Below are 21,658 nucleotides of genomic sequence, written 5' to 3'. Positions count from 1 at the left end.
GTCTCATACATCTTCCTCACCAGATGGTAGAGTTTTGTCAGGACTGGCTCTCCCGAGGCCGTCAGTAGTTCTAATGGAATGTTGTCTACTCCCGGGGCCTTGTTTCGACTCTGGTTAGTTTCTGGTTAGTCTTGTTGTTAGTAAGTACCTGTTCTGGCTTTGTTGAAACTGAGACAGAATGCGATTTTGATAATTTTTATATATATATATATATATATATATATATATATATATATATATATATAATAGAGGGAAACATTCCACGTGGGAAAAATATATCTAAAAAGAAAGATGATGAAACTTACCAAACAAAAGCGCTGGCAGGTCGATAGACACACAAACATACACACAAAATTCTAGCTTTCGCAACCAATGGTTGCCTCGTCAGGAAAGAGGGAAGGAGAAGGAAAGACAAAAGGATATGGGTTTTAAGGGAGAGGGTAAGGAGTCATTCCAATCCCGGGAGCGGAAAGACTTACCTTAGGGGGAAAAAAGGACAGGTATACACTCGCACACACACACATATCCATCCACACATGTGTGTGCGAGTGTATACCTGTCCTTTTTTCCCCCTAAGGTAAGTCTTTCCGCTCCCGGGATTGGAATGACTCCTTACCCTCTCCCTTAAAACCCATATCCTTTTGTCTTTCCTTCTCCTTCCCTCTTTCCTGACGAGGCAACCATTGGTTGCGAAAGCTATAATTTTGTGTGTATGTTTGTGTTTGTTTGTGTGTCTATCGACCTGCCAGCGCTTTTGTTTGGTAAGTTTCATCATCTTTCTTTTTATATGTATGTATATATATATATATATATAAAACGAAGATGATGTGACTTACCAAATGAAAGTGCTTGCAGGTCGACAGACACACAAACATACACACAAAATTCAAGCTTTCGCAACAAACTGTTGCCTCATCAGGAAAGAGGGAAGGAGAGGGAAAGACGAAAGGATGTGGGTTTTAAGGGAGAGGGTAAGGAGTCATTCCAATCCTGGGAGCGGAAAGACTTACCTTAGGGGGGAAAAAGGGACGGGTATACACTCGCACACACACACATATCCATCCACACATATACAGACACAAGCAGACATATTTAAAGACAAAGAGTTTGGGCAGAGATGTCAGTCGAGGCAGAAGTGCAGAGGCAAAGATGTTGTTGAATGACAGGTGAGGTATGAGTGGCGGCAACTTGAAATTAGCGGAGATTGAGGCCTAGTGGATAACGGGAAGAGAGGATGTATTGAAGAGCAAGTTCCCATCTCCGGAGTTCGGATATGCGCCAAGATGTGCTGGCCGTGCACCAAGGCATATTTAGCCACAGGATGATCCTCATTACCAACAAACACTGTCTGCCTGTGTCCATTCATGCGAATGGACAGTTTGTTGCTGGTCATTCCCACATAGAATGCATCACAGTGTAGGCAGGTCAGTTGGTAGATCACGTGGGTGCTTTCACACGTGGCTCTGCCTTTGATCGTGTACACCTTCCGGGTTACAGGACTGGAGTAGGTGGTGGTAGGAGGGTGCATGGGACAGGTATATATTTATTTTTTGCCTTTACAAATGTCTGCTTGTGTCTGTGTATGTGCGGATGGATATGTGTGTGTGTGCGAGTGTATACCTGTCCTCTTTTCCCCCTAAGGTAAGTCTTTCCGCTCCCGGGATTGGAATGACTCCTTACCCTCTCCCTTAAAACCCGCATCCTTTCGTCTTTCTCTCTCCTTCCCTCTTTCCTGACGAAGCAACCATTGGTTGCGAAAGCTAGAATTTTGTGTGTATGTATGTGTCTGTTTGTGTTTCTATTGACCTGCCAGCGCTTTCGTATGGTAAGTCACATCATCTTTGTTTATACATATAATAGAGGGAAACATTCCACGCGGGAAAAATATATTTAAAAACAAAGATGATGTGACTTACCATACGAAAGCGCTGGCAGGTCGATAGAAACACAAACAGACACATACATACACACAAAATTCAAGCTTTCGCAACAAACTGTTGCCTCATCAGGAAAGAGGGAAGGAGAGGGAAAGACGAAAGGAAGTGGGTTTTAAGGGAGAGGGTACGGAGTCATTCCAATCCCGCGAGCGGAAAGACTTACCTTAGGGGGAAAAAAGGACGGGTATACACTCGCACACACACACATATCCATCCACACATATACAGACACAAGCAGACATATTTAAAGACAGAGTCCGCAAAATGCTGTTGAAGAGTAATTGGTTGAAAATAGAGTGGCTGAAGCGATGAGATATGGGGCAAGACAGAGCATTAGTCAAATCAAATATGTGCTGCAGAATTGAGTTCCATTTGCTACCTGCTGAGTTCTGAAATGCTGATTAGGTGATAGTCAAGATTGCTCAGATGTTGAAACTAGCAGACTGATAACGAAGTGACTGAAATATGTACATTGCACTTTATTTCCAGAACATTATTATTTATGTTTATTTGTGATCATTGTCTGTAGTGATTTTGTGGTGAAGGCAGATGCTCTGATTGTTATCTGCAAATTAGTTTTATTTATGTAGAAGTCTGGTGCACAAAGCACACCTGCCACTTGGTGGCATATGGTAACCATTATTGAGGAACTGAATTGCCCAGTTCTGTGCACTGTCAAGTCTCATACGCTCAGTGTAACAGTACATAAAGTGTTGTGTCTCTGGATAAAGTGCACACATTCCCATTGCGTGCAGCATCTTTTTTTCAGTAGCCTAATAGTGTCCCTGGACACTGCTAAGAAGTAAATGTCTTTAGGATAAGAATTATTGGGATAAAGAGGACATTTGTCAGTTTCGTCTTCTGAAATGCTGTCCCTTTCCCCTCCCTCCTCTTCATTGTACATTTCCTGAGCCTTGCGTTATGGAGCTGTTGATACAGAACTGACATAAACCTCACTTTCACATGTTGTCCCACAATACATGGACAATATGCAGAGTGAAGAGGTAAGGACCCAAGCCCCAAAACATCCACATCTCACTCTCTCCCACATCTACATCTCTACTCTGCAAATGACTGAAGTCTACCACCAGCTTTACCCACAGCTGAGCCTATGCGATTGTTCCATTTCATATTCCTGCAAAGTGTTCCACCCAGATATTTGTATGAGTTGACCGATTCCAACTTTGACTCATTGATATTGTAGTCATAGTATACTACATATTTTTCATTTTGTGAAGTGCGCAATTTTACATGTGTGAACACTCGTAGCAAGTTGTCAAACTTCGCACCACTTTGAAATCTTATCAAGATGTGGCTGATTGTTCGTGCAGCTTCTTTTAGACACGCATCATCATTCAACTTAGCTATTACAAGCATATTGAATTGTTGAAACATCAGTCATATTCTTATCTGCTTATTTTTATGATGCTTCTGCTGTGCACACTCACAGTTGTCATGCATTCCATAGTCTTACTGAAAAAGTGAACTGAAGGGTACTTAAGACACTGGCCTTGAATTTGGTAGGACTGTTATTCAGTTCCCATCTGTTCAAGCCAGTAAAAAATTTCTGTGGTTTTGCTATATTGCTCAGGACAAATGCTGATATAACAGTCAGAGCTTGTGTTCCAACTGACCTTGTTGTCAATGGGCTGTTGAATTCTAATCTCCCTACCTTATTGCTATTAGGCATGATTTGTTTCAACTTTTAGCTTTTTAATGCACTGCTTTTCTGTTCTAGAAAAATAGGATTTAATTTATTATTATTAGTTACAACAGAACGTATATTTTTGGGTGCTTCCAGTTTTCCATTGGGTTTGGGCGCTCTCTCCATGATTGTTTTAGCTTGCCCTGAGTCTAAGTTTTGATTGTTTTGCAGGGAGGAGTCAGTATCAGTATCTTATGCATTCTGGGAGAACTTTCTTGTAACTGTCTTATCCAGGACAATAATTCTTCTGTTTCCATTTGCAGTCTCAGATTGTATTATTTGAAATATTAGTGTTTCATTCAGATGCTGAGACACATTCCTTCCCAAATCCAACTGTAGCACTATAACATACTGCTTGTATTTGTCTCAGACGTCCTCCTTCCTTGTGTGTCACATACTGTCTGTTGATGTTAGCCCTGGGGTGTACAGCACCAAACATGTTAAAACACTTTTTGTTTCTTATAGTCTGCAGATAAAATATTTTGTTGGGTCCAGTTCTCCATACTGAAACTTTATGTAATTACAGGACCTGCCAGTGACCTTTAGTCGTAATTTTGCTTGTGAAGTTGAATTCAGTTTTGTGCCCCATAATACTATTGAAGAACTCTTTTCTTCACTGCTGCATCATTTGATTTGTTATTCATTTAGTAATTTCATAATTATTATTCATTTAATAATTTCATAATTAATCAGCAACTAGTCACATAAAAGAAATGTAATTTTTTAACCGATTTTGGGTACTTGGTACCCTTCTCCAGAAGATTATACCTGTCACATTATTTGCAAGTGTCAAGTAAGTCTTAACAGATTCTAGCTTACTATTACTAGTATCTTCACACAAATGAATTTCCTTTGACTTAACAAGTTTTCCTCTAAACACACTTAATTTCAGTAGCAAGCAGCATGCAGATGTCAACACTAAATGTATTAACAATAGTTAGTATTTTGTTTAGGATTTTATCATTTCTTGTAAATAGTTTAAAACCATCCATATAAAAAGATGACTAATTAAGTTGTCACAAAGCTTAATAATTGAAATAGAATCTATTTAGTTAGAGGAATCTGACAAATGCAACATAAGAGATGAGGCAAAGAATCTCCGTGAAATATTCCCTTTTCTTACCCATATAATTCATGAATGAAAACATTGTTGTTCATTATTTTTGGATTGTCTAGTATTCCATTATTTCATTCTATACATACAGAATTATAAAAATTTTGGGTGAACTCCTATAGTTCAAACCAGTTCAGGATCTAGTCATTAGATGCACTATAATATGCCTTTTTGCAATCTATACACGCCACACTTAAGTTTTGCCTGTGGCAGTTGACATACTTTAGTATTATTGTATTGAGTGAGGAACTTCTATTATTATTTCTTTCCTTTCTCAGACATTATGTCTGGTTAAAAATGGAAAGTGACGCGGACTTCGATCAAACATGACTTCCTTTTAACTGGACTGTATATGTTACATAGCATTTAGGAACTTTTGGGTAATTGAACATGTATCAATAATTACAGATTTCTGTAGTTGTATGTATACGTTTGGATGTAGCTGTATTGTGTTGATGTACTGGTGGATATTGTGTGGTATGACTCCTGTAGTTGATAGTATAATTGGTATAATGTCAACGATATCCTGATGCCACATGTCCTTGACTTCCTCAGCCAGTTGGATGTATTTTTCAATTTTTTCTCCTGTTTTCTTCTGTGTATTTGTTGTATTGGATATGGGTGTTTCGATTAGTTGTGTTAATTTCTTCTTTTTATTGGTGAGTATGATGTCAGGTTTGTTATGTGGTGTTGTTTTATCTGTTATAATGGTTCTGTTCCAGTATTATTTGTATTCATCATTCTCCAGTACATTTTGTGGTGCATACTTGTATGTGGGAACGTGTTGTTTTATTAGTTTATGTTGTATGGCAAGTTGTTGATGTATTATGTTTGCTACATTGTCATGTCTTCTGGTGTATTCTGTATTTGCTAGTATTGTACATCCGCTTGTGATGTGATCTACTGTTTCTATTTGTTGTTTGCAAAGTCTGTATCTGTTGATGTTATGTGATCTAAAGGGTTGTAGAAGTGGTTATGAAATTGCAGTGGTGTAACCGATGTATTTATATGAGTGATTGCTTTGTGTATTTTGCTAGTTTCTGCTCGTTCTAGAAAGAATTTTCTTAAATTGTCTACCTGTCCATAATGTAGGTTTTTTATGTCGATGAATCCCCTTCCTCCTTCCTTTCTGCTTAATGTGAATCTTTCTGTTGCTGAATGTATGTGATGTATTCTATATTTGTGGCATTGTGAACGTGTAAGTGTATTGAGTGCTTCTAGGTCTGTGTTACTCCATTTCACTACTCCAAATGAGTAGGTCAGTATTGGTATAGCATAAGTATTTATAGCTTTTGTCTTGTTTCTTGTTGTCAATTCTGTTTTCAGTATTTTTGTTAGTCTTTGTCTATATTTTTCTTTTGGTTCTTCTTTAATATTTGTATTATCTATTCCTATTTTTTGTCTGTATCCTAGATATTTATAGGCATCCGTTTTTTCCATCGCTTCTATGGAGTCACTGTGGTTATTCAAGATGTAGTTTTTTTGTTTAGTGTGTTTTCCCTTGACTATGCTATTTTTCTTACATTTCTTTGTTCCAAAAGCCATATTTATATCATTGCTGAATACTTCTGTTATCTTTAGTAATTGGTTGAGTTGTTGATTGGTTGCTGCCAGTAGTTTTAGATCATCCATGTATAGGAAATGTGTGATTTTGTGTGGGTATGTTCCAGTAATATTATATCCATAATTTGTATTATTTAGCATGTTGGATAGTGGGTTCAGAGCAAGACAGAACCAGAAAGGACTTAATGAGTCTCCTTGGTATATTCCACGCTTAATCTGTATTGGCTGTGATGTGATATTATTTGATTTTGTTTGGATATTAAGTGTGGTTTTCCAATTTTTCATTACTATGTTCAGGAACTGTATCAATTGAGGATCTACTCTGTATATTTCCAATATTTGTAGTAACCATGAGTGGGGTACACTATCAAAACCTTTTTGGTAATCAATGTTTGCGTAGCGTAGCGACCTTTGTTTAGTTTTAGCTTGATATGTCACCTCTGCATCTATTATCAGTTGCTCTTTACATCCTCGTGCTCCTTTGCAACAGCCTTTTTGTTCTTCATTTATAATTTTGTTCTGTGTTGTATGTGTCATTAATTTCTGTGTAATGACTGAAGTTAATATTTTGTATATTGTTGGTAGGCATGTTATGGGGCAATATTTAGCTGGGTGTCTGCTTGATCTTTAGGTTTCAGATAAGTTATTCCATGTGTAAGTGTATCAGGGAATGTGTATGGGTCTGCAATGTAACTGTTAAATAATTTAGTTAGATGTGAATGTGTTGAGGTGAACTTCTTTAGCCAGAAATTTGCTATTTTATCTTTTCCAGGTATTATTATTATTATTATTATTATTATTACTATTATTATTAGCTGAGTACTTGATGTTGTTGGGTATGTATTTATTCTAATCTTATTTTAGAACATTTCCTCCTCCTCCCTTCTCTCTTCCCATCTGCCCCCCTCTCCATCTCCTCCTGCCTCTCCATCTCCTCCTGCCTCTCCATCTATCCATTTCCTCCTCCCCCCACTTTCTAACCATCTGCCCCTCCCCCTCTCTGTCCATCTACTCCTTCCTCCTCTTTCCCTGTCCATATGTTCCATCCCCCTCTGTCTATATCCTTCTCCTCCCTCTTTCTGATCATATGCCGTTTCTCCTTCTGCCATTTCCCCTTCTCTGTCCATCTACTTCTCGCTGCTCTTTCTTTCAACCTGCCCCTTGCCCCTCTTTCTGTCCATCAGCTCTTCCTCCCTTTTTCTGTCCATCCACTCCTCTCCTCTCCCTCTGACCATCTCTTCCTCTTCCATCTCTCTGTTCATTTCCTCCTTGTCTTTCTCTCCATCCATTTCCTCCTCTTCCCTCTCTGTTATTTCCTCCCCCCCCCCCCCCCCCCCCCCGGCGGTCCTTCTCTTTGTTCCTCTCCACTATCCTTCCCCTTTTGTTTCCTTTTTCTGACCATCTGCTCTTCTCCCTTCTGTTTGTCTCTTCCTCTTCCTTTTCTGTCGATTTACCCACCCTCGTCCCCTCTGTCCATCGTGCCCACTCTTGTGTCCATCTCCTTCTTCTCCCTTCCCTCTGCCCATTATCATCTTCACCCCAATAGGAGGTTGCTGGTACCTACCTCCACAGTATTTCTTTCTAGGTAGTAAGTAATATATGTACCATGTTAGGTTGAAATCGATCCAGTTGTTTAGGAGAAGCATTTTACCCATGGCTTTGCCCATTTATGCACAACGCATACGTTTCACATGTATTTAACGTATTTCACACATATTTCTGCACAGACTTCATCTTTATCTTAGAGAATTTTGTCTGGCAGTTCCATTTTCAAGCAGCTCAATGTTTATGTCATATCTCCTGAATTGTTGGGTTCTGCCCACTCGTCTAATATAGAGTGCCTAGGAAAGCTGCTTTCTCGGATCACTAGATAACAATTCAAGCAAATCGTATTAATGGAGTTAATTACAAAAGGAAAGATTACAATACGTAACTTTGTGAGATATAGCTGTGTCGCAAGCAAGGGGTGACAGACAAGCATAAGCAAGCTCTTCAGCATATACAATTCATAATACAAGTGAACCAATACAGTTTCTAAGTCACTCTTGTAGTGTTCTTAGGTCAGCTCAACTTCAACTCTGGCCACGGCTAGGTGGCGCGGCGCTTGTATTATCTTAGTATAGAGAGTGCTCTGGTCTCGGTGTCGCCCTAGAGAGGGCTCCATCAGCTTATTATTGTGTGATGTCGACTCTCAACCCTCTCTGCTGTAACATTCTGGCCATCATGCCGGCACTTGACATTATGGTGGAACATGATCTACGTGTCATATAAAGATATAATTTTGTAGGTTCATTCTTCAGCACATGTGTGTTGTGTCTGTAAAATATGTTGCGAATAGAGGTAATAGTAAAGAAGTAATAAATTAGAAGGTTCTGCCTGATTTGGCAGTTTACTGTATTAACGTGGAATATGTAACAAGCGATAAACTTTTTTTCTTATCGTCATTTCATTGGGATGGGGGGGGTGGGGGGGGGGGGGGTGTAAAAGTGATAAAAAAGTCTCAAAAAGGTTTGAAATTACATGTAAAATTGGTTGCAAATCACAAAGTGCTGTATTCACAAATAGTGGATGACTATACTCTGGCTATTTGGAAGTCTTGAGGTACGCTTATTTTTCACCTCCATTCCTGTCCTGTTGAGAGATAGGTGTTCTTACCCTCACAGTGGTTCTTCCCAGACATTAAGTGATCCAAATTGATCCAGTGGTTTAGGAGAAGGTGTGGACCACACATATGTATGTACATACATGCATACACACTCATACATATACATATATAATCACATCAACTTTCGTAATATGTGTGGGTTATGAATCGCACATCTGGCACAGTGCTTGAGCATTTGTAAAATTGTTTAATCACATATGCTGTTGTAGGTCATAAGTGAAATACCTTTTCAGTAGTTTTAATCTGTAGAACAAAAAAGTATACATATTTGAATTTGATTTGCATTTCACATTCATTTTCCATGAAGTATAATTTTGCTTTGTTATGTTATATTTTAGCCAATATTGGTGGAACCTCAGACGAAGGATGCATTTGTTGCAACAATGACTGAATACTACGCGAAGATCAAAGATCCAAATGTCAAGGGTGCCTGCTTTATGGCAGTCACAAGAGGCAAGGTATCTGAAGGCTTGGACTTTGCAGACATGAATGGTCGTGCTGTAATTATTACTGGACTGCCTTATCCACCTTTTAAGGACCCACGTGTTGTACTTAAACAGAAGTACTTAGATGAAAACCGAACAAAAGAAAATGAGGTAGGTTTATAAGTAACTTGTTACATAAAATTGTTTTCGCCATGTTCGTGTTATTAGATTAGATCAGACTTTTGCTACAGTATCCTCTGCAATATTTCATAGCAGCACTTCGTTTTGTTATGGTGTTTCATGTATTAAAGTTTTGTTTTGGAAGTGGAACCTCCTTGATAGATTAAAGTTTTGTGCTGCTTGTACTGAGGTCTTTCCTTTTCCCTGTAGTGGTGTTAGTCCAGTTGGAGCACCTCTTAGGAGTGTGGGAAAGTAGAAGATAGACTGAAATGTTGTCAGCCAATGATGTATGCTTGGATTGCCCAGATGGTAAACAGTGTATTGCAACCAGCATTACGAAATTATATGCTACCAAACTTAATCAGCACTGACAATTGGCACAGTATTATATAATACATGGGACGAATAAATGGTACTGACAGCAGCTAAGGCAGATAAATGGCAGTGTTGCTGCATGTGGTATTTGTACCCTGATCCCTATGTCTTGGGGGAAACATGGGGGGGGGGGGGGGGGGGGGATGCAAGAACATGAAGGTTGCATCTGCACAACTTTGCAGCTACTGGTTCTGATACATAAACTCAAAAAACTACAAATAACAGTATTCAGTATCTAGTATGCTGAAGTTGTTTGATATATACTACCGGGGGGGGGGGACTGAAACATCTCCAGGGCACCATGTGCATACTGAGTATGAGCATACTGAGGGGTTTTAGTGTTAGTGATTCATTTATCTGGTCATTAGCAATCAGATGATAATGAGAAGGCCTGTTTGTGCACCCCCTCTTATGACTCTGAAGGCAGTAATTGTGCAGAGTTGAGAGGTGAACAGTGTTTGCAACATTCGTTTTAGGGTACTATCATTCCCCACCAACAAGTACGTAATCCTGTTGATAGCTCCAGCCATTTGATCAGGGTCGCATTGTGGGCTATGGGAGATGGATAGACATGTCAGCGGATTGCTGCACATGTTGGGCACCGTGTATTGGTGGTGTGTCACTGCTTTCAATAGTGGTCGTGGAACATTCTCACACCTTTAGACCGGTTCCAGACATTAGCATAGCATGAACGCATTTCCAGATTTACACATTGTGTGAGCAGTGGTGGCTGGACCGAACATATCCTGAGACGAAATCTGTGCACATGTTGCACCTGCTGTGTCATCAGGGAGCATTGGGAACCATCTTCCTTGCTGCAGGATTAAGATAATGAGTGCTTCTGGCCAGACTCCCACTGACACCACATCATCGCCTGGCATGACTGCTCTGGTGTTGTCAAAGAGTTGACTGAGAATAGAGTGGCACTCCATTGTCTTCAGAGATCAGAATAGGTGCTGTCAGTATGTGGGTGAAGGACGTACTTGTGTATGACAGACTGAACTGTCTATTCCAGAGTGCATTTGACATGACACATGGGTCCCATCCCAGGCTTCAAAATGTGGCGGAGCCACCAGTTACAACTTGCAGTCACATTTGCTGAAGGCTAACGTAACCAGCACCTGATTAGTTACACAGGCTGTTAACCCCAGGCTACTGCTGTTGCATCAGTAGGAAGACGTGCTTTTTTCAGCAGGACAGTGCATGTTCACATACAGCTGATGCAACCCAAAATCCTCTTCATAGTCTACAACAGCTGTCCTGGCCAACAAGATCACCAGTTTCTCACCAAATGAACACGCATAGGAGGTGATGAAGTGGGGCTTACTCATTCTCCAGGGCCTGGAAGAACCATTGCTGAACTGCAACAAAAGGCATGAGATGGTTGCGACAGTCTGTTGCAGGATGTCATTTGGCACCTTTGTGATCATTTGCATGTGAGAATGCACACCTTTGTTACTGCCAGAGGTGGGTACACTGTGTATTGATATGACTGTTTGGACAACTTGTAATGTGATGTGTTTCATTTGGTCTGAATGTATTAGCATATATTTGTACAATGATGAACTACCTGTGCCGTAATTTGTGAATAAAATAACCTTTTCCTTGAGGGTGTACTCCCCCCCCCCCCCTCCCCCCTCTGCAGTGCATTTCACAGTAGAAATGTAAATTGTTTGTCATTTGATAGAACATGATCAGTTTTTGCTTTCATTGTTAAATATGGTCAGTATCAATTTGTTCAATGTTTGTGTTATGGGGTAATCCATCAGTAGATTAACAGATATACTCATAAAAAGCTACTTACAATTTGAAACTTCCTGGCAGATTAAAACTGAGTGTAGAACTGAGACTCAAACTCGGGACTGTTGCCTTTTGTGGGCATGTGCTCTACTGACTGGTCTACCCAAGCATGATTCACGAACCAGCCTCACAGCTTCGCTTCCACCACATAGTGTAACATACCATTTTGTTAAAGTGGTGTTGCACAATGTGTTTAATACTGGTGAATGGTGATCATTGACTGCTGAAGATGATTTTTTTATATAGTTTGGAAGGTGGGACTTTATTTCTTAATCTGTTACTATAGGTAATAAACCACTACCTAATACAATTAGTGGGTCCTAAAATTATTACAATAATTGTTGCAACTAATTTACAATGAACTAAAAGTAGTGCTGGTGTTCTGGCTATGATGGGCAAGCTATATTACCATTGCCATTAGTCTACTGCATCTTTAGTGATATACTAAAACTTAAACGTTTACACTACCTGCAGTGTTACAGGTGTGCCAGTCAGGTATAAACCTACTTCTGTGATGGTCTTGCGTACCGGGCTAATCCCAGTGACTGTGCCCTAGCACTGGGCAGGCCCAAGATGTCTTAACTATTCGCTGCAGGTTCCTATTGTCTATTTTCCTGTATCTAAGTCCTACTTACTAAAAACCTAATCTACATCAAATTTGATGCGTTCCTCTAGTTTGGTGATGATGTACCCCCCCCCCCCCCCCCCTCCCCTTCCTTAATTCTCGACATGGCAGATCTTGAATGTAACGGTGCTCAGCCTGTCCACGACCAGGCGGTACGGGATTGGCATATTGGAATACATTTCATTATTTGTTGTTAGTCACGATTGTCCTTCAGATACTCTAGAACAACTTTCTGTGATACCTCATTGGCCAGGTCATTCAGTACTTGAAATGTATCCTCATGTCATAACAGGTTAAAGGTGTCATTGTGTGGTAATTGCTGCCTCAGTGCAGCTGCTACATCGTTGTGTAGGGGGCACCCATAAACCAAATGGTCTCGAGTACCCTCTGGTGCACCACAGTCGCATGAATGTGTAGCCCTTCTCCCAAATTGACACAAATACGTTGCGTAAGGCCCATGACCAGTGAGAAAGTGAAACAGTCTCCTTGTTGGCTTAAAATATCCCAGACTTAGTTGTTCTCTTATATCTGGCAGGAATTGAAAAGTTCTACGTCCAGTGTCATCAGCTTCCCATACTTCCTGCAACAGCTCTACACCCCTTCTCTTAATTGTTCCCTTATCCCCAGCCTGAAGAGTCATGCAGAATATCCCCCGTTTTCCCAGTCTCTTCCTTCTTTGCCCAGAACCATGCAGCCTGTTCTCTAATTTTGATATCGAGGGGCCAAAGCCCCATTATTACCAACAAGGCCCCACCCAGGGATGTCCTGTAGGCCCCAACTGACCTTAATAACATATTTCTCTGTACCCTTCTCACGGCCATGGCAGGCACCACTGTCGTGAGCCTGTGTGCCCAGACTCCTGAGCTGTAACCCACTATTGATGTTAATATACTGTTGTAGTATAACTTTATCAGTTCAGGAGGGAGATGGAATCTTTTGTGCCTGATGCATATCAGGATCGAGCACTTCTAAGGCTCTTTGGGTTACAGTTTCAGTGTGCTTTGCAAAGTTCCACCCTTCATCAATGATTCCCAGATAGTACGCCTCTCGGTGCCAGAGAACTTGTGAGCCCTCGATTGTGACTGTTGGGTTTCTAATTAGTTGTCCTTTCAGCTAAAGGTAGGTTGGCTTACTTGGTGCAACTGTTATTTTAGTTTTATGGCACCATTCTTGCAATATATTCTTGGCTTCTTGATCTTGGGCTCACTGTCCTCGCAGTTACAGCCACCTACCAGCAGGAGGAAGTCATCTGCGTAGGCTTTCACCTCTATTGCATTTTCACTGTGATACATACTGTCCAGTAGTGTTCCGTATGGATGTCCCAAAACAAGGGCTCCAATGCAGAGCCCTTTGGGCATCCCTTTGTTGTTGATTTTCTAACTGTCCCACTAGGGGATGATAGCCAGACCTCCCGATCGTCGCAATAACTCCTCAGTCAACCATATAGTGGCCTTGGACACTCCTTCTCCTGTAAACAGGAGAAAAGTGAAGGCCACTAAAGGTGGTCAAAGGTGGAGGCTGAATCACAGACCTTGGCTGCCAGGGTGATTGCATCAGATGCCAACCGTCCAGACCTGAAGCCGAACTCATCCCGCACAGCACTCCAAGTGCAGCCAGTTTATCAGCCAATAATTTCTTGAACAGTTTTCCAAGAGATTGGTGTGTACGATTTGGTCTCAGTTGGGTCTTTTTCTGGTCCTTTCTTTATTATGACCACATTTTCTGTTTTCCAAATTTTAGGTAATTTTTGCAGCCTGAGACACTTGTTATACAATTTTGTGAGTAATGCTACCGACTGAGGGGCGAGGAACTGCACCACCTCTGCAACAATGCCGCCTGGCACAGGAGCTTTTCCTCTCTCCAAAGATTTAATCTGGGCAGCCACCTCCTCTTCAGAGAAGGGGTATACTGCCCTATCATTTGTATATCCTACAAGATCTGCTTCTCTTATTTGGTGCTGGCCCTCTGTTTCGCCTTTCTCATTGTCATCAGGCAACAGGGACTAGAGGAGGACCTCAGCAGTTTCCTGCCAAGACTCCGTCATCTGTCCCCATGCCAGACTGTAGATAGAACCATTGGAGAGTGGGTCTTCTCCCTCACAACTTATACGGCACTCCCAGTGGGTCAGTAGCTAGTTGATTTGTGACATCTCTCTCCCAACTTCGAACTGGAACTGCCGAAAGGTCCTTCTGGAATGTCTCTTTTTAACTCCCTGTATTGTTGCAACCATCATTGCTTTTCCCACTGGATGACACTGCGCTGGTAATGCCTTCTCACTCTTCTGATAGACTGGTGCATTTGCTCCAGTTCGGCAGACCATGGTCATGGTGATGGAGAGGCTGCTATGCCCCCCTCCTGGTTGGTACTGCTGCCTTCACTGCACTAGTGATAGCTCTCACTAGCTCTTCGACATACCCATCATTCCACATTTACATTTTGGTTTTGGTCATCTTCTGGTAATGCAGGAATGTCGCACTCCGTTGCTAGGCACTCCCAGTCCGTTCTGTTATAATTCAATTGGATCTTCCACCCCATGTCCCTGTGGCACTCTCTGCCACCTATTGTAAATGTAATTGTAAATGTAATCAAGTCGATCACTGAGAGAGAATTGTTATTCGTAATGCTTTATTCGTTATTATCATTGCCGCTTTCGGCTCGTTTCCACTACTGACTACCTGCCATGTCGCGACTCCGATGGCTATTTGCCCAGCTTGGGAGTACGGCTCGTGCAGGCAGAACACACCTAATCTCTTCTTCTCCACCACCTTGTGCAGCTCCTGCATCTCGAGTCTGCTATTGTGTGTATTTAGCTGTCCAATAGTTATTGTGGTCATTATGGGAAGTAGGTATGTACATGATTTTCTGGCCAATTATTTCGGCAGTCGAATGCAATGCGTCCATTTGCCAAAACTGATTGAACATAAATTTCATCTAAATCAAACTCTTCACCTCTTGTTTCAAATACTTTTTTGACCACATCTCATAGGGTTCCAAAGTCGGTGGAGAGATTAATTGACTTAAACTGTATTCTGTCAACAGCCTCCATCACCAACTTTCGTGCCATATTCATACCCCACCTAGACCACATGCCACAACGCAGTGGTCAGGGTAGTTGGCTGCTCCAACCTGGCTAGTTACATGGCGTGTTCAAGATTTGGGTATACCCTAACAGGGTGCATGGGTGGTACTCTAACAGGAGATGGTTCCTTCACAATTGGAAGCACACTAGTGCTTGTTATTGTGTTCTCCTGAATTTCGTATTGTCGCTCTCTGCACGCTTTGGTCCTCTGCATAACTACTGGTCAGGCCACTACCACAGGACGTCCTTGCCGCCCTTGGTCTTCAGTTGGCCTATGTCCCCAGCTTTGGGAGGAGAAAGCTTCAGCTGGTGTGGGCAGCTCTGTTTGTATTCCAGTATCAACCATTCCTGTCTTCTGGGTGCCTGAAAGCATCCTCAAAAATTCTTTGAATTTACTTGCTCACATTGCGTCCCTCCTCCTTTTGCTCGGGGATTTGCTCTTTGGCATCCTGTTTCTGTTTGTGGCCTGAGCCATAATCAATTCTTGAAATGAATCTTTATTCAAGCATTCTGTAGGTAGGACAAGTCCTCCCAGTGACACCACATGATCTTTTACCCCTATTCCTGCATGGGACACATATCCCTATTGCATTACAGTCTTTTCTTGTGTGGTTTTCTGCAGCACACTGGGAGCAAGCTGACCCTCTGGTACAGTGCTTGAGAAGTGGTCCAGGTCCCCACAATTGTGGCCGTGAGGTACCACAAAATAATCTCTGGCATTAACCTGAAGCCTATGTACAATTTGCCCATTGTGATTTTTCTCCACATTGCTCCAGTGACCTCAGCAACATGATGGATGACATCATGCTCCTGAGGTCCCGTTTTGAATCTCAGCTTAACTCTTTTTGAATTCCTCATCCTTCCATCTCATCAAAATTATGTCTTTTTATCATTTCATACAGTTTCTCATCTTTCATTATAGTCAGTACATCATATAGTATGACAAGAGGATTCTGCTTTTTAGGTCGTTCACATTTTACTATCTTACATAGCTATTGGTTTTTTTAACAGCTTTTCCTTGCCCTCCTCTGTTGCCATGTCTACAATTACAACATTTTTACCTTGTTTCACCTTGTTAATTCTAATCTTGTCCTTTGCGTGGTTCACTTCTGTTGTGAAAATCTCCTGGACCTTTTTTATGTCTTGGCCAGGCAGCAGTGTGAGAAAGACTACTGTGTCTGGCCACTTGGTGACCTTTGCTATCGTGTCCTTCATAGTTTGTGGTGTGGGTGGCGTCTGTGCAGCCACACGTGCCCAGGTCTTTACTGGCTGCTTGTGCAGCCTCTCGTTTTCCTTTCGCAGTTCTTTTACACGGCCTTCGAGCCCTGAATTAGCAGTGGCCCATGCTGCCAACTCATCTTCAGTAGTCATCAGAGCAGCTTGTCTTATTTTCCCATTTTTAACATTCTGCTCTAGGAGCAGTGTTATTCTGGTGTGCCTACTCATAAAATTCTCGTCTGTTGCCTTTCCCAGCTTGTCCTGTGAGGAGGGATCAGACACCATAGATGTCCATTAAGGTGAACTCATGTTACTCATCTTTCAATCAGCCATCATGAAGTTTGACAAGTGAAGAAAGGTGGAGGTCTGTCTCTTGCCCCAGACCGGCTCCTCTGGCATGGGCGGGGGACTACTGCAGCTTGCCCACCAAACTTGCCTCTAGGCCAAGGGCACTCCTGAGCTGCCGGGTTCAGCAAACTGTCACCAACATACTGGTCCCCCTCGATGGCCCCGTAACCCACCTACTAGCCCAAGTTTCCACCTCTTGGTCAAGGACCCACTCCTACTCAGATGGTGGGATGGTCACCCAGTCGTTCAGCGGACTGGACCCTCTGGGTTTGGCAGAATATGCCCCGGCTACCCACGAGTGTGGTGAAGGATCCTTGCTGACCTGCGCTGAGATCCCATGCCGACAAACGAGGTCATGGGCATGCGGAGCACCTGGTGGTCTGTGCTCCATGCAAAGAGCGAGGGGAACAGCAGGTGCCTAGCACAGAGGAGTCGTCCATGAGGTGGCAACCCTCCCCCCCCTCCCCAGCCTAGCAGCCTGCTCAAACACCCTCCCCCCCCCCCCCCCCTTTCCCCAAGAGACAGATCTTAAGTCCCTGTACACAGCTCCCCCTGTGCCATGCACCCTTTGCTGTCACATCGGGTTGCGTCACAACTCTCCCTTCTGATGCAAGGCAACATCCAAGAGACAGCATTGCCACCAGCATTGCCCCTTTCATTAACAACACCGTCTCCATTGCCATTCAGCTAACATGCCCATATAGAGAAATCCCACATTCAACATGCAAGTCCCACCATGCCATATCAGTTTATGGTCAGGCATGCCGGCAACCGGCCTCACATGGGGGAGTGATGCACCATACATAGTCTCTCCTTCCCAAGTGGCTCTTTCCACCTTCCCTTGGTGCCAGATGTCAAGCTTGGTATTTCCTGGGCCCGCAGCTTGTGTGGCCACGCATGCTGTTCTTAATGTTTTCTCTCTGAGCAGCAAACCTCTCTCGGAGTTGCCCCAGACTCCATGGAAGAAGAGAGCCTTGACGATCCCGAAAAAGTCATGGAACAAAAGTAGTTCATGTTAGTAGACTCTGCTTTGAACTGTAACTCATTTCATTGCTAACGTAGTTAAGGTACACCTGTCAAGTAGACAGAGAATTGTTCAAAGTTGTTTCCTGACTGTAAAAAGTTGTTGTTATGTGATTTTTGAAGGAAGAACATTGTCTGATTTAGAAGTGTGGAGAGAAATGATTGTTGTTGAGTTTTCAGCACTCAGCAGCATGCCAAAATGGAGAAGAAGTAGACAATACAAAGCATATGTGGTATTGGGACACCAATTTGGGGGGGAGTGAGGGTGTAAGAGAGAAAGAGAGAGAGAGAGATTTTCAAGTCAAGACACAGATAATGAGAAAAAGGCATGTTGACATTAGAAGCATATCCTGCAGCTAACATATTGCGTTACTCAGCAAACTGTTGTGGAGATACCCAGGGAGGATTGCAGACAGACCACCTCTCCTGTCTTCCAAACTTCATGGAAGTTCTCCTGTGAAACTTACTGGTCTAGCAGTACTGGAAGAAAGGATATCATGAAGACATGACTTAGGCACAACCTTGAGGGATTTCCAGAGTGAAATTTTCATGCTGTATCGGATTGTGTGCTGTTATGAAACTTTCTGGCAGATTAAAACTTTTTGCCAGCCCGAGACTCGAACTCAGGATCTTTACGTTTCACAGGCAAGGACTCTACCGATCAAGCTACCAAAGCAAGACTCACAACCAGTTATCACAGTTTTGAAGGTAGGAGATGAGTGACGAACAGAAGTGAAACAGTGAGGACAAGTCATGAGTCATTCTTGGGTAGTTCTAGAATCTTTTAGAAAGTTTCATATCTGTGCACAGTCCACTGCAGAGTGTAAATTTCAGTCTGCTCACAGTTTGATGATTAGTTGATGGCATGTACTTCTTTTAAATTCCTGAGTGTACTGCCAGTATTATAATAGAAAAACGTCACTCACATTGGTTTCAGAATCTGATTGCAAGTCTTCCCTTCTGAACTGCTTGAACTCTCACTGCTCCGTCATTGATTTGCAATCAGTTTTTCCACAAAGGATTCTACAACAGCTCATTTTCGGCTCCTTATCATGAAATCTGCTATGCTGTTCACCGAAGTCCTGCAGGTCTCACCACTCACTTGATTCACATATTCCACAAGAATTTTCGCACCTTTAGAGATGCTAAACTTTTTGTTGTTTGTGGCAACTTATTGTTTTATGTAGAAGCAATAGCACTGAAATGTGGAGATACCTTTTGAGACAATAGTTTCATCTTTCCGTGTTCCAGAGTTTGCATCTCATCATGACCAACAAAATGATATGGGTTGTTAGCCAAACAGTGACTGATGGGTTTCTGAGATTTGTCATAAGGACAGTTTGAACCTCTTGTGTTCTGTTTTTGTGAGTGAAACATTAACAGGCATTTGGCACAAAACTGCCCTATGCTGCTTGTAAAACGATAATTCACCCTCCTTTACCAGTCTCTGCTATTGTCGCCCTGGTGGCTCCAGCACTTCAACCTCTATGTATGAATGATTAACATTGACACAAGTTTCAGCTGATCACAAAATATTATCAAAGGTCCCACCCGTTATCCTCTGCATAAATCTACATTGCTATGCAACAATATCTGCCCTTCCCTTAATATTTTTCATTTGTTAATAAATGACTGACTGGTTCCTATGGTCACTAGACAACGAAACAATGCTATTCAGCTGTCAGTACCAAAGACTTTCTTCCAAGCGTACAGTTGAAGGGTATATGTGGTTGATACCATTGACCATCAGGTGTAGCCAAGAATTGACTGAGGTGGCTCATTTCATTACACACTCTGCTGTAGACTTATAGTTTCCTTGTAGACTAGATGTTATGAAATGCGGGGGAAGAAACCTATGGGAATGTTGGTTTTCAAAAAGAGGCTTCTGTATGTGATTTCTGGATTATAAAGATTCTGCATGTTAAATGTTTGATCTTTCATAAAGCTTTCTGACTAACATTCACATTTTTCTTGCATCCGAACCATAATGAGAAAACCTGTAGTCACGTTTTACTACTTAGTTCTTTGTGTGCAACTCAGATGAATGATGGTTGGAATGATTAAAGACATTCACAGAATAAAAACTGTGGGTAATTTCCAGGATAAATAGACAGAACTGTAGTTTGAGTAATTCTTACATTATTATGTAAAATTTCAGTTTAAAGAACTACAGAAAGATATAAGAAAATGCTGAGGTGAAAGGGAGTCATACATTTAGTTTGTTTGCTATGCTGTAGCTGTAGAACATGACAGTAATAGTTATTTAGTGACAAAAAACTTAACAGCAAATGTTGTCTCATGTGAAAATAGTCATACACTTTCAGGCAGCTGTTTTATAATAGATCAGATAAAAATCTGTTCTATTTTAGGACAGAGGTGTTAAATATTAAAGGGGAAAAGACTGTTCAAGCCTCCTCCAAGTAGTTGATAATGACCTGAATGCTAAATATGTGGAGTCAGCTTAGTGGGTAAATGTACAGTTTTTATGATTATACACTTAACAATAATTCCACCTCCTATGTCAGTGTGATGTCCCATTCAGGAACTTTTGAAGTAATTATGGTAACTTTACTGAAAAGGCAAAAATAAAGCAAATGTACATATGAAATGAAGAAATTCAAGATTTAGCATCGAGTAACTTCTGTAATTATATAATACTAATTAATTTTTTTAAATTTAAACATTTTTCACTTTGCCTGTCTGATGTGTCTTCAGTGGAATGTACATTATTAAATTCATTTCTTTAATTTGTTATAAAACCAATGTCATTTAACCCATTTAGGAACTAAGCCACTACAACCTTATTCAACAGAGTGCAGTCATCCATTAACAGCCATAAAAACTGTTTTCATTCAGCCTTGAACAGTTTCATATTTTAAGAAGCGTGCATGTATAGTGTATTATGTTGCAATGTTTGTAAAATATGAACATGAAAGGCTAGGTGAACAAGAGCAGATAGAAAAGTCATGTGATTCAGTCTCACTCATCATATCACTTTTTGATTCACAGTTTTATTTTTTTGTTAAACATTACTTTCAGTTATTGTTTGTTACTTTACCTTCAAAACCAGTAACTGAAAAATGTTTACAGATGTTGTCAGGTCGTGACTGGTATCAGCTGGAGGCATCAAGAGCTGTGAATCAGGCTATGGGACGTGTCATTAGACATGCCAAGGATTATGGTGCTGTCCTGCTCTGTGATTTGAGATTTGAGAATGCCAGTTTCAAAAAACAATTATCTGCATGGTTGCAACCACACATTAAGACTTTTCGTCAGTTTGGTCCCATTGTGAGGAATATACGATCCTTCTTTAGACAAGCTGAACTTATGGTACGTACAGCAATTATTTGTCTTTTGTCTAGGAGACAAGTGTAAAAAACACACACACACACACACACACACACACACACACACACACACACACACACACAGAGAGAGAGAGAGAGAGAGAGAGAGAGAGAGAGAGAGAGAGTGAGTGTTTCGTGAATATATTATTTATTCTGTTAGTTCAGTAATGGAAATTCTGGGCTGGAAAAATGTGTAAAATAAGGGAAAGGTAACCACTTACTTACATAGGACTTGCGCATGGCAAACAGGAACA

The 21,658-nt window shown here is 41.4% G+C and overlaps 1 protein-coding gene across 1 annotated transcript in view; it reads left to right on the top strand.

Moving 5' to 3' along the window:
- The window catches only part of LOC126473191 (regulator of telomere elongation helicase 1 homolog), a 117,956-nt gene that overhangs the window by 57,335 nt on the left and 38,963 nt on the right, over positions 1-21,658 (top strand). Inside the window, exons 11-12 of the mRNA XM_050100086.1 lie at positions 9,323-9,580; positions 21,148-21,387. Coding sequence (XP_049956043.1) covers positions 9,323-9,580; positions 21,148-21,387 — 498 coding nt within the window. The remainder of the gene's footprint in view (positions 1-9,322; positions 9,581-21,147; positions 21,388-21,658) is intronic.

The sequence above is a fragment of the Schistocerca serialis genome, chromosome 4 (genome assembly GCF_023864345.2).
Source record: "Schistocerca serialis cubense isolate TAMUIC-IGC-003099 chromosome 4, iqSchSeri2.2, whole genome shotgun sequence".
Lineage (NCBI taxonomy): Eukaryota > Metazoa > Arthropoda > Insecta > Orthoptera > Acrididae > Schistocerca > Schistocerca serialis.
Note: the sequence above shows the minus strand (reverse complement) of the source record. Positions and strands in the feature narration are given on the sequence as shown.